Raw genomic sequence first — 15,065 nt, 5'->3', positions numbered from 1 at the left:
CATACCTTCTGCCATGTTTGAGGGCCAGTTTACTCCCAGTGTTTCAGCCGCTGCTGCCGCGTCCGTCTTTGTTTACTGAAAACGCGTTTTTTTCCTCGCTCCCCTGCAGTGGTCAGCTCTGCTGGTCAATACAAATGACCATTTCCAATCTAACAAAACCCCCCACACTCTCGGTCACGTCCACGTGATTCACAATTATAGTCCCCAAGGATTAGATTGCATATTGTGTGATGGAAAGGCCCAAAGATGGAAACTGACCAATCACCTATGAGGAAATATCATTAAAATATTTTAAATTATATTTACATTAAAGCATCTGTTGTGCTTATTCAGTAATTTGCAAATACTGTTAATCATACCAGTTCACTTCTAAGATAGGCTATTTAATTAATGACCAGTGATGTATCTTATTCATGTTTGAATTAATACACTAAAAATGGACAAGACTGACCTTCAGGTTATTTTGTGACAGATCTTTTTTAATTTATTTTCTATTATAAACATGCCTATACTGTATCTTCATGTAGATTGGTTTGAGAATGGAAGAAGGAAGTAAAACCTGTTTTTGTCTGATTTAAAACAACCACTTTTCCTTTTTTAATTAATCAATCAAACAGGACGAGATTTATTCTATATGCATTGCATGCCATCTCATGTGCATTCGTTTCCTTGTGATGAGTGAGTTGGTTAGCTGCTGTCCTAACATGCCAAAGAAAGGTTTGTAATGGTAATCCAGATGAAACATGGAGGGGGAAGGGTTTTCTCTTCTTTTTCTTTTCTTTGCACGCAACAGAGGAGCAACGTCTGAGCTGAGTCAAACCTGCCGAGCTGATGGGTTGGAGCTTTTAGGGGAAAATGAAAGCGGACTTGAACTAAAGCGTGATTAAAAACGGTTTAAAACACACTCACATAGGACACACAAGGTGGGCAGCGTGAAAACAAACCAGGCTGGCCAAACCAATTCACGGATCAATAGTGATTGATCACATCATGTTAAAATGTTGACTCGTGTCCTTGTGGGATGATGGATGAATCAAAGACAGAGGAAAGTGATCCTCTAACCGAACCCACAGTGAAATACTCAATTCATGTTGTAGATCTGAAATAACAAAGAAACATAGCTGTATTATTTTATATAGTAGGCCTAATTCTTTTTTCAATCTAATAAATAATAATGATCGTGTTTACAAACATGGCAGCATAAGACAACACAATACACGAGTTATTTATTGTTAGAAAAATAGAATTTAAAAGTAAAATATTACAGCCTATAATAAATGTAATATTCTTAATTTGTTTGATGAATGAATTTGACCTCATTGGTCGACCTTCAAATGTAAGGAAGAATGAGATAGAAAGGTTAGATTCGTTCATTATCTGTGGAATTTTAACTTGAAAATGAGCTGAAAAAAGAATTGAGTCTAGTATTTTTGTGATGATCTTTAACTCAGTTCACCTACAAACCGCCTGATCGATGTTTCAGAGGTGACCTGTCGATTTCATCTCAACTACCACTACGACCTCTTGTGGACCCGCAGAACTGTTTGCGCAGCCCATGTGGGGCTTTACAGAACTGACACCATTAAATAAATAAGACCAGGTAACTAATAACGTCTCAGATGAAGAGAAGGATATTCTCCATACGCCTTAAAGGAAAAAAGTGGGTGATTATGACACAAAAGACTTGAAACAAACAGCTTTCTGGTTGGAGAAGGATTCTATTTGAGACTAATACGATCAGATTAAATATAGTTAATCGAGAAATAACACATGTTGATTAATTATTCTGATTAGCCTACACCAGTGAAAAACTATATTAATAACGGAAAAAAATATAGCCTATATTCATGTAATTGTGACCATGTTTGATTTATGAATAATTTGTCTTTGATAATAATGATAAAGTCTGTTATGGTTTTTAATATATTTTATCATGATGGAAGATTTTTAAGCAGGGTTTTTTTTCCAGTGGAATTTTTGTGCTCTGCAACATAGCCTATGATAATATTCCTAATGCAAAATCATTTATTTGAAATGACTCATTAACAGACTGCTTTAACAGGCGTATTTTTAACGAATAAATCTGATGCGAGAAAGAATGAAAAATTACGAAAAAGTTATGAATAAGGTCGGTACTTGAACACAGCAAATCAGCACATCTTCACATGGACAAAATGCTTCATTGTGGTCACTAAATCATCAAACCCCTCCTAATCACATAGGCAGAATTTCATTCTTAACAATGGCACCTCTTAAAACTGAGTATTTTATTTATTCATCTTTGAAATGGTTAATAGTGGCTACACGTGCCCGTTTCTGAAAAAGCTCGACCACTAATTTGACTCTAATGACAGGCTTCATTTTGAGTCTACAAAGTCCGAGAAAGTCAGTTATTTAGATGGATTTAAGTGGCATGGGGGTTATCTGCTCGTCGGTCTGTGCTCTGATTAAAATGCTTAGTGGGCAAGAAAAACAATCTAATGAAGTGTCAGCGAGTCAGATCATCTCCAGTGGAGGGGTCAGTGACTCTCAAGCGCTGCCACATTATGTTGGCCGGAAGCCAAGGTGTTTGGATCTCAGTCAGTGGGACTGAAGCCAAGATGCAACAAGCTAATGGGCTGTAAAGATGGCTGTCTACTCAACTCTACATCTGCTTATAGCCTTTATGAACACTTTTTAACGTTTTATTTTTATTTTATGAGAACAAATAATAGCCTAAATCTTCAAGCTCGTTCACTCTTCTCAAAGTTGAATGAAATGAGGTCATAATCTGCTTCTTATAAATAGGCTACATAATGGGGGGAAATCCAAATTGATTGGTTTTCAGAACGGGTAAAATTATGATATTATTAGCAAATATATTCCTCTTCCTTGCCCGTTAAACGTTACAATAGGCTATTTCGTCAAACGGTCCATGCGTTCCGGGTACCTGAAAGCAAGTTGCCCTACTGTTCTATGAAATGACCACTAGATGTCAGTATATCTCCAAACTCACAGCACAGGGCAACCCAAAGAGTCAGGCGATCAACTTCGGTAAATATTCGGACACTTTATTGTGTGTCAGACTTTCCCAGCCTCTGTGGTAAGTCCGGGCGATGTCGCACTCGCTTCTGACATCATGACAGGATCATCATCTTAGAAACTGAATCTTGATCTTTGATTCACGCTGATCTGCAGTATCTAGTTGATTTGGATTTTTATTATTATTATTATTATTTATCTTTAAACGTTACATCTCTGTCTGCGCAATGATCTGCAGCCACTGATCCACAGGGAGATCAGAGATCAGAGCAGTCCCGCCTCTTTGCATTTCCAAAATGCGCTGTTTAAAGGAGTAACCTACCCACCAGCCAACCACTGAGGCTGGAAAATCCCTCTGACATTACCAAGGAGCATCACTCCGCATCCCGACCCGTCATCTGCCCGGTGTGAGGGGGATGGATGAGTTCCTGGGCGGGACAGGATCCACCAGCTTTAAGACAGCTGTCGGTGCAGAATCGGTGTTAACACGTCAACATCACCGGGAATATCCGTATAGGCTACTATTTCTTCAGCGTTGAGGACAGTTCCTCTCCAGGAGCAGCCGGGAGGAGACGTTGACGCTCAGACCTCACAGCTCAGCAGAATGCAAAACATGAAGCTGCAGAATAAAGTTCGAAATCCCACAGCGAACTGCTCCAAGTAGTTTGCTGCGACCGGACAGGAATCATGTAGGCTCTGTGAAGAGCAGGCTCGCAGGTTGTGAGGTGAAGTCCCGCTGCAGGGAGGAAAACACAATCAGGACATAAAGGTTTTATTTTGCGCGTCTCGTCCCGTTCACGCAGTTTGCAGCTTGTGCCACCGTCCAGCCAGACATGGCCCGGCTCCGGAGGAAAGCGTGCATAGCTCTGTTTCTCTTCACATTATTCATCTTTGGGACCATGATGGGACTGAGGACCCTGAAGCCCAGTGACGGTTTCTCGGACCTGGCTCCGGGCTTGGAGCTCCTGCCGATGATAGGTGGGAGGATGGACCGGCGCTCCGTGCCCCGCGATGCCGCCACCACGTCCCCGGGTCAAGCCCGTCCGGCTGGAAGCAACACCAAAGTAGTTCTGTCCAACTCCGGCCCCGAGGGGACTATATTTTATGATGTTCACATTTTCTACTACATTTGGTACGGCACCCCACATATGGACGGTAAGTACATTCACTGGGATCACATCTTGGTGCCACACTGGGACCCCAAAATCGCGTCAAGCTACCCGAGAGGGAGACACATGCCGCCTGAGGACATCGGCTCCAGTTTCTATCCAGAACTCAATCCCTACAGCTCCAGGGACCCGGACGTGTTGGAGTCCCACATGGAGCAGATCGGAGCCTCTGCAGCAGGTACAGTTAAGAGAGGCACTCACAGTTTTCTTGGAGAGAGAAGAGCTGAGTGTTGTGAGTTTTTTTCTCCTCCTGCTCAGCAGTTGTACGGAATCCTGGCCTCTATAAGCGCCACGCTGCCTCCTTTTTCGCTTGAGGGGCAGTAAACATTTTCAGCACCACACATCCACTGGACAGCTCCCCACATGGTCAACTCAGAGTCCCAATATACAGTAGTATTTGCTGCTGCTGCGCTTTCCCCTGCAGCACAAACAGAAACTTCATGACTTTTTGAAGCTTCGGGTATCTAGAGATCAACTTTTAGGTCAGAATTAATTAAAAATGCAGACAGTCAAGTAAAACACAGTCTAAGGTTCCCTAACAACTTGCCCCCTAGAGCTGGGTCATAAAGTTGAAATCAATACTGAGGTATATTTATTTTCACAACCAATGTTGAAAACTTGTGATAAAAACTTGAACTAAGTTTTAAAAAATTGTCATATTTTTGTATTTTTCAGATAAACAACACATTTCCAGTCAGGTAACCCATAGGCTAATCAAATGGTAGCAAAAATAACGTAGCTTGAGATTTAAAAGGGGGAATTAACTAGTTAATTAAAAGTGGTCTTAAGTTTAAACTGGAGTGTGTGCTGTAGTTGAAAGAAAGAGAAAAGAGGCAGTATGAGGTATTAAATTATCACTCAGCTCTAATGTCTCTCATTCCCATTCCAGGCTATGTCCAGTTCTTTTTTGGATGTGTCATAAAATATTAATAGGTACAATATGTTGTTAGTCTTTTCAAAAACGTGCATGGCTCCCCTAAAAGACAGCAGACAGAGTCCTGTTGTCTGGTGTCGAATAACAGACCCGTGTGTCCAGCCGTCAGCAGCCAACACATGATAGGCCCTGATGTTTGTGTCCTGCGGCTCAGTGGGTTATTTTACACCATGCCATGCGGAATGATGACCAGACCATCCAACCCTCTGAAACCTCACCGCACTGACAGATGGATCACGGGAGGACAGATGCACAGTCTTTAGTTAAAACACTCCACTTAATTAGACACCACAGCCAGCCCAAGTCTAAATAGTTATTTTGGCTTGATGATTGATCCCCTACCACTTCAAAAGCTCCTAAATAAAACGAATAGCAGTGGCCATCATTTTTATACACACAGACATAGTTGAGTTTTGTAATCTAATAGTGCCCACAGCTCTGCAGCAAACAAGCATGACTTTAATGAATTAGCTCTGAGTGCACATCCAATGTGCCAGATCCGCTCTGGTGCCAGCCACCACTGTGGCACCTAACCCCGTGACGCCATTTCTCAGCCTGCATCAGAGCATGAACAAGCACTTCTCTACCTGGATTTATGAACTGACACAAACTCGACCTATGCAGAGAGATTGCCACTAAAACGAGACATAATAAATAGTCTCAAATGACAGACGCATTCTCATCAATCAGATGCAGGATATGGATGATGGGCAGATAGGCATTCAGATAGAAACTATCAAATATGCTGTAAATGGGTGTGGATGATTTATTGAATTGCACAACAAATATGACAAGAAAGAGCTGCAAAAGAACCACAGAGCTTTTTGCATATCTCTGTGCCCAAGGGGCAACAGTCCCATCATTTACCAGAGAAGCAGTTTTTAGTGCTTTTTAGTAAAAGCACAGCTTCATCCAGTGGTCTCACATGAGCGTGTAAGACTGTGCAAATGGCTGCATGAAAATGTCACTGCAGATTAATGAAAGCAAAAGTTTTCAGCACCCCTTTTCTCCCTACAGGATTGTCAGCATTTCTTGCAATCAACATTAAATCCATACATCATTCCAACAATGCATAACTTAACATTTTTTAGAGGTTCATATGCATTTTGGACACTGGTTCACAGCAGATATGGTGTTCTCAGAGGTATTAAACAGTGCCTTTGGTGATGAATAGTTGATCAGACTTGTGTTTTGGTGCGTCTCCAGGGGTTCTGGTCCTGTCCTGGTATCCTCCTGGCCTGGCTGATGACAACGGGGAACCCGCTGAGGATTTGGTACCAGCTGTACTGGATGCTGCATACAGGCACAATCTGAAGGTAAAAAGGCATCAGCACATTTTGTGTGTGCGTGCGTGTGTGTAAAACCTGAAATAAAGCCAGGAAAGAGTCCATGGCACTAGAAGAGAGCAGTGAATCAAAATCTATTTTCATCTATTTTCAGGCATGATGTTCAGCTCAGTTTTCACAACGTACAACAAGTAGTCCCAGGAAATGAGTGTTGATCTTTCAATGAGTTGATTTCCATTTTTATGTTCATTGAAAAAAATGATGATGATAGTATTTTTGCTTGGTCTTGTGCCAAGAGAATATGATTTGTAGACCGGGGCATCACAGCACCATAATGCTTAATTTATGGACTGTTGTGACATGTTTTCCTTTTATCTAATATTACAGCTAACCCTAATTTGGATATTGCACTCAGCCATATTGGGATTTTAATTCCATAATCAATTAATTTTACTGCCTAGATAAAACAACAACAACAACAACAACAAATCATACAATTAAGAATATTTCTAACAGGTAATGTCTTCACCAGAACTGACGATCATATTCAGCACAATATCATCTGCATAGCGTTTTTTTGTGAATTCACACCATACCTATTTCTATGAAGAGAAAGTCACATGACAAATAATACACAATTTGAAAGCTCCAGTTTCCCAATTCTATCTCTGCAAAGCAATCTAGGAACACTGCAAAACAAACTAGCAACTATTGTTGCGCAAATGTTTTTGAACAAGGTGCAACCAAATTCACCATGAAAAACGTAGGGGTAGTTTTGTGCATGACTGTACTCAAAGGGCTTGAAGAACAACAGCCTGTGTTTTCAGGTTACAATTGCTATATTGTATTCCAGTAGCTTAAAGCCCCTGTACAGACTTTTCATTTAGTGTTGATTTTGGCAGCCCCTGTGGCTTCCAGAGGTATAGAATTAGACTGCTTAGAAATAGCGTATCTTCACACTGATGGGCTCATTTGCTGTTGTAGGTAACAGAGACACATCAGTAGAAACCAGAGACTTTTGCGTATCCAGGGAAAAGCTCCGTACAGGGGCTTTAACTGTGTAAAACTAACATCTCGTGGAAGTAAAATGTAATTTAATGTAGGGATCCCCATGGCTGTATTTCTGAATATAATTCCTAGCTGTTAAAAGAGTATATGTGATTGTCAGCACATTATCTCTCTATGTATTCATTTCATGAGTGGAACAGTTACAGAATGCTAAAAAAGGATTATTGATGCTTCGGAGGTGAATAGCAAGGTTAAGACCGCTAAGGATGCTAATGTCAAACCATCCATCATGCTTGCTCAGGACAGCGGCCGGCCACAGCTTCCTTTTCACCAGTGGAGAGTGTGGTTGAAAGCTCAACTTGTTTCGCCGTGTCTCCTGTAAAGCTGTCTCTGCTGCTCAGGGATTTGACTACGGATGTTTGCCACCGCAGTGACATCCCCGGCATTAGAGCGAAAAACCGGGTCAAAGAGATGCTTCTGCTGCTGGATCAGTTGTTCAGTTAGGACTCAATGAGCTTGGGAGCACATCAGCAGGATGGAGAAGTGGGGGAGTAGCAAAACCACATGACCACATGCCAATTAGGTCGGAAAATGGTGCGATGGAGAAAATAACTACCATCCATGTTGGCCCCTCTGTCTCCTGTCACCGTATTGTAAGCTTATTAAACTTTTACAAGGGATCCTTGCACATGATATCATACAATTCATGTCAATAGAGAAACTGAATAAGATTATGAAACTATCTTTGAGGATATTGCTGTTTTTGATTGACACAATCATCAGAGATCGAGATCTGTTTGTTCTTTTTGTTAGATCTCTCCAAGCTTGTGCCAATGAAAAACTACTCAGGCGCCCATTCTCTCTGTATGACTGAATTTGAAATGAAATGGTATAAAAGAAAGACCAGCTTGTAAGAGTTTTCTCATGTCAAAGCAGGTGCCATTAATAATGCACCAACAGCATTTGCACAACACACTACATATTTAAGTACAGAAAAATCAGACAGACGACATGCTTGGGCGGCAGGAACAAGATAAGGCCTTTACCGATCCTTGCTGAAGGGGAAAAATAAAGTACATACTAATATGGGGCTTTACGTAAGTTATTATGATTTTTTCAACAAACAACAAAACATTTTTGGGAACGTAGCAAATTGCAGTGGGCGGTAATGAATAATGTGTCAGAAATAAACAGGTAAAATGAGGACATAGCATTGAGAGTTTTTTGTTCAGGAAGCACACCTGTTCATGTATTTGAGAGATGTTACACAGTGTCAAATTTTTAAAAAGATAAGGTCTCCTCCAGGATGAGCTTCACGTATCTGTGCTGACATCAGCAGGACACAAATGTACTCTTAAGTATAGAATTGAAATGACTCAGAGAGACAAGCTGTATTTACATCTTGCCAAAGTTGTCACCAAAGTCTATTCCAAATAAAGTAACTGGAAGGGTTATTGTTATCACGCAGGTCGTTATCTTTCCAGAGTTTGTGTACTGATGTGAAGATAAAAGCTCATTTATTTTCCAGCAGCAGTGTGACACATATTGACCTCGTCCTCAATAAAAACAAGTCTGATGAGAGGCAGTAGGTTTGTTAGGCCGGCCTGTCAGATTTGATATCACTTTTGTTTATTCTGCCTTTTGGCTACGGGGAAAGATATAATGTATCTATGCGAGGGCATGACAAGAACAACGGGATTAGCCATGCAACGCTGAGCTGATGAGGTTTTACACATAATGCTGTCAGGAGAGAAGCTAATAGACTGAATTTAATGCCATGCTTTGTTGTCATCAGTAACCCAGCTAGCATGGCATTTTCAGACAAAGTGTGGAGGATGCGTGTGTGTGAAAAACATTTTTGGTGCATCAGTGAAATAAGAAGGAACTGCTGATGTTTTTGTCTTTATGAAAGCCTTTAAAAGAGCAGAGGTGCGAAAGCTGTTGAATGATATTGCATGCACAGAGCAGGATCTCTAAGCATCCTCTTCCAGTTCTCCTTGTTTTTGATGAACTCCTCCCACTCCCTCTGCACAGAAGGACATTTATCTTTGAAGTGCTTCTTCTTGCATAATTTTGGAAAAACGCTGACAAGGTAAAGAACTTTGGCTCTGATCATTTGAAACTACTAATCCCTTTTTTTTTTTTTTTTTTTTTTTAGAAAAACAACAACATTAAATAATGTCTTTGCTCTTTTGGACTGAAAGGCAGGCTAAAAGGAAGGGAGGGAAGCCCAAGTGAGAAGTACGGCGACAGATGGTCCCACAGGAGCCGTGCCAGCAGCCAAAAATGTATCAGATCCGGATTCAGGAAACACACATATCTGTTTGTAGAAGCAAAGAGGCTACCAGCTAATGTGAGAGGAGCTTAAGAGAGAGCAAATGAACAATGTTGCTTTGAAACATCAGGCCTGTGGACAGGGTTTAATTTCACAAAAATAATGTTATAGATGAAAGCAAGGCAAATCAACTTGCCTAAAACACACTCAAAAGATGAAAAAAGAGGTGTGGGTACCTTTCCATGTGTGTTTTTTTTGTCTTCATCAGTTTTGTGGATTTGTGTCCTATCTGAAGTCAAGGGTGACAGTGAGACCTGATAGGTGCCTGGTGTGTGATGTACCACCATCATACACGTGGTCACAATGTGGCTGTCTGCTGTATGAAAAATACCTGTTAAGAAATATAGTGAAAATGTTTTGACATTACAGTCCAAATCTGATATTTTTTGTTTTATAAAGCGTCAAATTGTCTCACTGAGCATAGAACCTATAGATCTAGAGTATTTTTGGTAATTTTGAAGTTCAATTTTATTTGAAAAATCGCTTAAAGGATGAATTGACTATCACAAATAGTTGCTGGACTCATCAATTCACCATTTGTAGTTGCACTGGTAAAAAATGAATCTTAAAATCAGATCAGATTGCTCAAAACTATACAGCTTAGTGAGTTTACACACAACCTGGAGTTGTCGAGGACTGCTGACCTCCACCAACATTTTATTTACTTATTCTACAAGATCAAGATCCTCCAATTGTTGCTCTTTGAGCTACAATGACCTACAAGCACATTGGATCTGGTAATCACACCAGAATGGATAAAGCTCTATAATATTTTAGAGCTTGTAAGTTACAGGACAAGTAAAACAATGAAACAACATTTGAACAAAAACACAAAACTAAAGGACATTTGTGCCAATTTTTCCTGGTTGAATTATTTTATACTGGCATATACGTATACTGTATCTTTAAATAAGACACATACACTAAATTGCATATTTGGCCAAGCTGCATATCCACTAGTACAAACGCAGGTGAATGGAAACGAGAGCGGAGCTAAAAACAAATCCTGGCTATCCCACAACACGCTGCTAAAAATCTCTCTTTGTGTTACACCACAAAAGAAAGCGATGTACTTTTTTTTCTTCTTATATAAGTTGAACAGCGTTTCAGCAGCACCCACACACAGCTCGTGCATGGTGTATTGTGTATGGCTGTTGGGTTGGAGAGCAGATCACATGGAGCCTCCACAGCAGTGCTGCTGCTTGACCTCAGCTTGAAGAGGAGCTGAAATAGTCCTTCTGCCCAGGGGAGGGTGGGGGCGGTTTGGTGGGGACAGGATGGAGGGGTGGGGGTGGGGGGGTCGCAAGCTGGGTGCAAGAGGGAAGGAACAGAGGGGAAATGTGCATCATGGGTCCCATGACTCAGATTGCCTCTGAACAATCTGCACCCTGGGGGGATGTAAAAGATGTATCTAGTAAGTAGGCCATGTAGTTGCATGTACACAGGGGAACACGGTCCATGGGTGCCCAATGATGGCATCAGCCACACATTCTTGTTTCCAGATGCATCGATTTACTTCGTTTAAGTCTTTTACGACCTCAAATTGGTGTTCTGAATTGGTGGCTCTGAACCAAACGGTGATACTGACAGTCTTAAAAAAAAGGAACATGCTCAGTTTTGTTGAAAAGAATCTAATTGTTATCAAGTTGTGGACCTTTATCTTTATGTTTTCTCACATTTGTCCTTTCGTTCTTTCTGCATGACATGGCACTAAATTCCAATCCGCTCAGTATAAATCATGCAGGGGTCGTTCCAGGCGGCTCGTGCTGTCAATGTTTATGAGGTATTAAAATGCGTAGACTCCTGTCTCATTTACTTCTAAATTACCACAGAGTAATGGGCCAGAGTGTGTGCAGAAGAGCTGAGTTTTCCAGTTGCCTGCACTTTGCTGCAGTGAACAGGAGAGCATCACTGCTTTTTTTTTTTTTCCCCCTCCACATCTGTCCATGATTATTTTGTGGCTTGATATCAGCTAATACCCCACAGCTTCTCAGAACAGCTTCATGTTTGAGCTCACAATACTGGGCACCATGTACAGAGAGTTATGGCTTCATAAACATTGATTTCAGATGGCCAGGATCTTTCTTTCTTCATCTTTATTAAAATTGATATTTTGGAAACAAAATAAAATGCAAACACCATCAAAATGTGCATTCTGTTTCCCATAAAAGCACTTTGCGCCGTCATTAGTGCCATGAATGATTCTGTTTCCCTCCCTCCAGCTGACAGATCAGTCAGAGACATGTGCAGTTTAAAACAATTAGTAGTGCTATGGTCTTTTCCAAACATCACTTAGTCCATCGCTACATTTGCAGCCACTGCCATAATAACACTGTGTGCTGCCAACAGAGCTTTTTCCACAGAAAACCTCTGCACACAAACACCAAAGCTTATCAGCTGACAATTAGTATGCAAATACAACAGTGAACACAGATCAAATGTGTTGGGAAGTAAAAGAAATACTGCACTAGTAGCAGACTTTACACTAGCTTTAGACACTATTCACTGTAGGCTCAGTCAACCTTGTGTCAGTTCAGCTGATGATATCTTATATTCATTTAGTTGCTGTTGGCCTCCATCATCTTAAAAGGCAATTTTCCCCCACATTGTTCCCAGTGGTTGTCCAGTGCTGGAGACGAAAAGTGTTTCACTCTGATCATGCATTATTCAAAGTCAGTGAATTCTCCGGCCTAAGCCTTTTATAATATTCAACTTTTTTTTTGTGTGTGTGTACATGTCACTTCAGGTCCCATGTTCCTCTGCTGCTTTCCTCCATCATTTGCAAATACCCGTTTCTTACAGAGCCATTATCTGAGTGTTACAAAGGTCTCCTGAGAAGCACCGCTCAGGGTGAAAAACCTCTACAGTGTGACAGAATTTGTCGGGAAACTGAAATGGAGTGAGAACATGGTTCCTTACACCTGCTTCCTATCCAAACGGATCAGTGTAAGATGGTTGCACTAAGTCAGTGTTGCACTCTGTTACTCAAAAGGTTTTTTAGAAAGCCTGTAAACAAATATAGTCTGAAATGCAGCACTAGGGCAGAGAGAGCTGATGTCATGTAAGGCTTTAGGGCCACATAAGGTCAACGTGGTGCATGACTAACTTGTTTTGCAAAACTGAAATGGTGGAACTCTTTTTTGCAACCTTTAATTTAATATACCATAACATAATACGCATTAAATTGAGCAGTTTCCTTCCTGGCTATTTGGATTTGATTTGTTGTTCTGTTGATTGCTGATATTTCAACTGCTGTCATTGTCAATACTTGCTGAGATGAGATCATCTTTTTTTTATTCATATGTTAATAGGATGAATTGAAGCCAATGAGTCACGTGTCTTTCTGCATGTTTTCCAAAGGTTGCATTTCACATCCAACCATACAGAGGGCGCAACGACCAGAGCGTGCACGACAACATCAAGTATATCATTGACAGGTAGGCCCTCGTCTGGCTGCTCCTCTCCATCACTGTCAACTTAAAGAAAGAGCCATTAACATTTCATGCATACTTGAGAGAGCAGTAGTCACAAAACTGAAATACTGTAAGTAAGCATTTCCGATTATATAAAGCCACTGTCATGACTTATGAATGAGCTTTTGAAGCAAATGCTTTTTTTTCTTTCTGTGCAACCTTTAGCACTGGGCTTGTTCTACATCCAAAATGAAAAGGCCAAACCTATCAAAGATACCTCCCCCCACCCCTTCTCTAAATTACACAGTTGTTGTGTAATTTTTTTTCTGTAAAAAATTATTACTCAAAAAATAATACAATTTTTATATTTATATTTTGCCTCAGTAGTGATTAGAATATCACATGTGTGTTTGTGTAATATTATATTATATACACTTAGACCATCATATGGTCATAAGGGTCTCATAACCATGTTTGTTGGTATTGTTGCGATGTGGTCTTTTCACACCTCAGCGAGTTGACATTTCTTTGACATCTCACTGTGATTTTAAATATAGAGATGACCGCTTGCTTAAGCGTTATCATCACAAAATAACAGGAACCCAATCGGACACTTGTATGCTGCCTCATGCACAGCAGAAAGTGCAGCTTTGCGCTTTCTTCAAAGTTCACCTAAGGTTCATGAACGTACATCTTCAAAGTTCAATCAAGGGTCATAAAATTTCCATTACAGTATCCTGAAATTTTACATTAACTGAGGACATTCATAGTATTCAGTGGCAAATTTGAATGATTTTGTTTACCCTAAAAACTTCCATTCTAAACCACCAAATATGTCCTATTTGTCTTAAAGGTTTTTATACAGTCAGACACAGGTTTGATAGTTGTATTTCTTTGACCTTCAGATTAGATGCAGCATATGTATGTATGAATGTGTGTATATGGAACTAGCGTAAATGAATAAGAATATGTAAAGTAACATGTTTGGAGGACAATTCTTATGATATAATGTTGTGCCCTCCCCCCCAACTTCATGTCAGTGTTTTTGTGTGGAGCCCAATAAGAGTAGCTCATGCTCTGCATCAGCTAATGGGCATCCTAGTAAAGAATAAAAGTTGCTGAGTTGGATGTTTCTTGTGTCATGTGCTCAAAATCTGGCCCAAGAAAATTTTGGTATCTGCAGAAACATTTGAATCTTCACCAGGGTTTGAAATACAGTTCTGTGGGTGTGACAATATTAACAATAACTTATCTTTTTAAAGGTATGGAGACCATGGAGCCTTCTACAAGTTCACCTCCAGCACAGGGAAGAGTCTTCCACTGTTTTACATCTATGACTCCTACCTGACTCCCCCAGAGTCCTGGTCCGAATTTCTGACTCCCACTGGCTCCCACAGCGTGCGCGGTTCAGCTTATGACTCCATGTTCATCGCCCTGATTGTGGAGGAACGCCACAAGCACGACATCCTCGCAGGTGGTTTTGACGGCATGTACACTTACTTTGCCTCCAACGGCTTCTCCTTTGGCTCCTCTCATCAGAACTGGAAGGCCATCAAAGCTTTTTGTGATGGCAACAATCTCCTCTTCATCCCCAGCGTGGGCCCCGGTTACATCGACACCAGCATCCGGCCGTGGAACAACCACAACACGCGCAACAGAGTGAACGGCCGTTACTATGAGACGGCCCTGCAGGCGGCGCTCAATGTGAGGCCTGAGATGGTCACCATCACGTCTTTTAACGAATGGCATGAGGGGACGCAGATAGAGAGGGCGATGCCTAAAAAAACAGTGACCCGGGTCTACTTGGACTATCAGCCCCACGGACCTGATCACTACCTGGAGCTGACCCGCCGCTGGGCCGAGGACTTCAACAAAGAGAAGGAGCAGTGGCTCATGTGA

At 41.1% G+C, this 15,065-nt stretch overlaps 1 protein-coding gene across 2 annotated transcripts; it reads left to right on the top strand.

The window, feature by feature from the left end:
• Positions 1 to 3,854: 3,854 nt before the first annotated feature.
• LOC310998689 (glycoprotein endo-alpha-1,2-mannosidase-like protein) lies at positions 3,855 to 15,065 on the top strand (the record flags this gene model as incomplete). Of its 2 annotated transcripts, none has more annotated exons than XM_083988853.1 (4): positions 3,855 to 4,368; positions 6,331 to 6,440; positions 13,114 to 13,190; positions 14,429 to 15,065. In XM_083988853.1, 4 exons carry the CDS (start codon positions 3,855 to 3,857, stop codon positions 15,063 to 15,065), a joined length of 1,338 nt encoding a protein of 445 aa, XP_083844979.1. The 2 variants fall into 2 exon arrangements, with proteins under 2 accessions (XP_083844979.1, XP_083844978.1); XM_083988852.1 differs by having other exon boundaries at positions 6,331 to 6,467.

The sequence above is a fragment of the Trachurus trachurus genome, assembly GCF_905171665.1.
Source record: "Trachurus trachurus genome assembly, chromosome: 16".
Classification (NCBI taxonomy): Eukaryota; Metazoa; Chordata; class Actinopteri; order Carangiformes; family Carangidae; genus Trachurus; species Trachurus trachurus.
The sequence above is the reverse complement of the archived record's forward strand: the minus strand, read 5'-3'. Positions and strand labels throughout refer to the sequence as shown.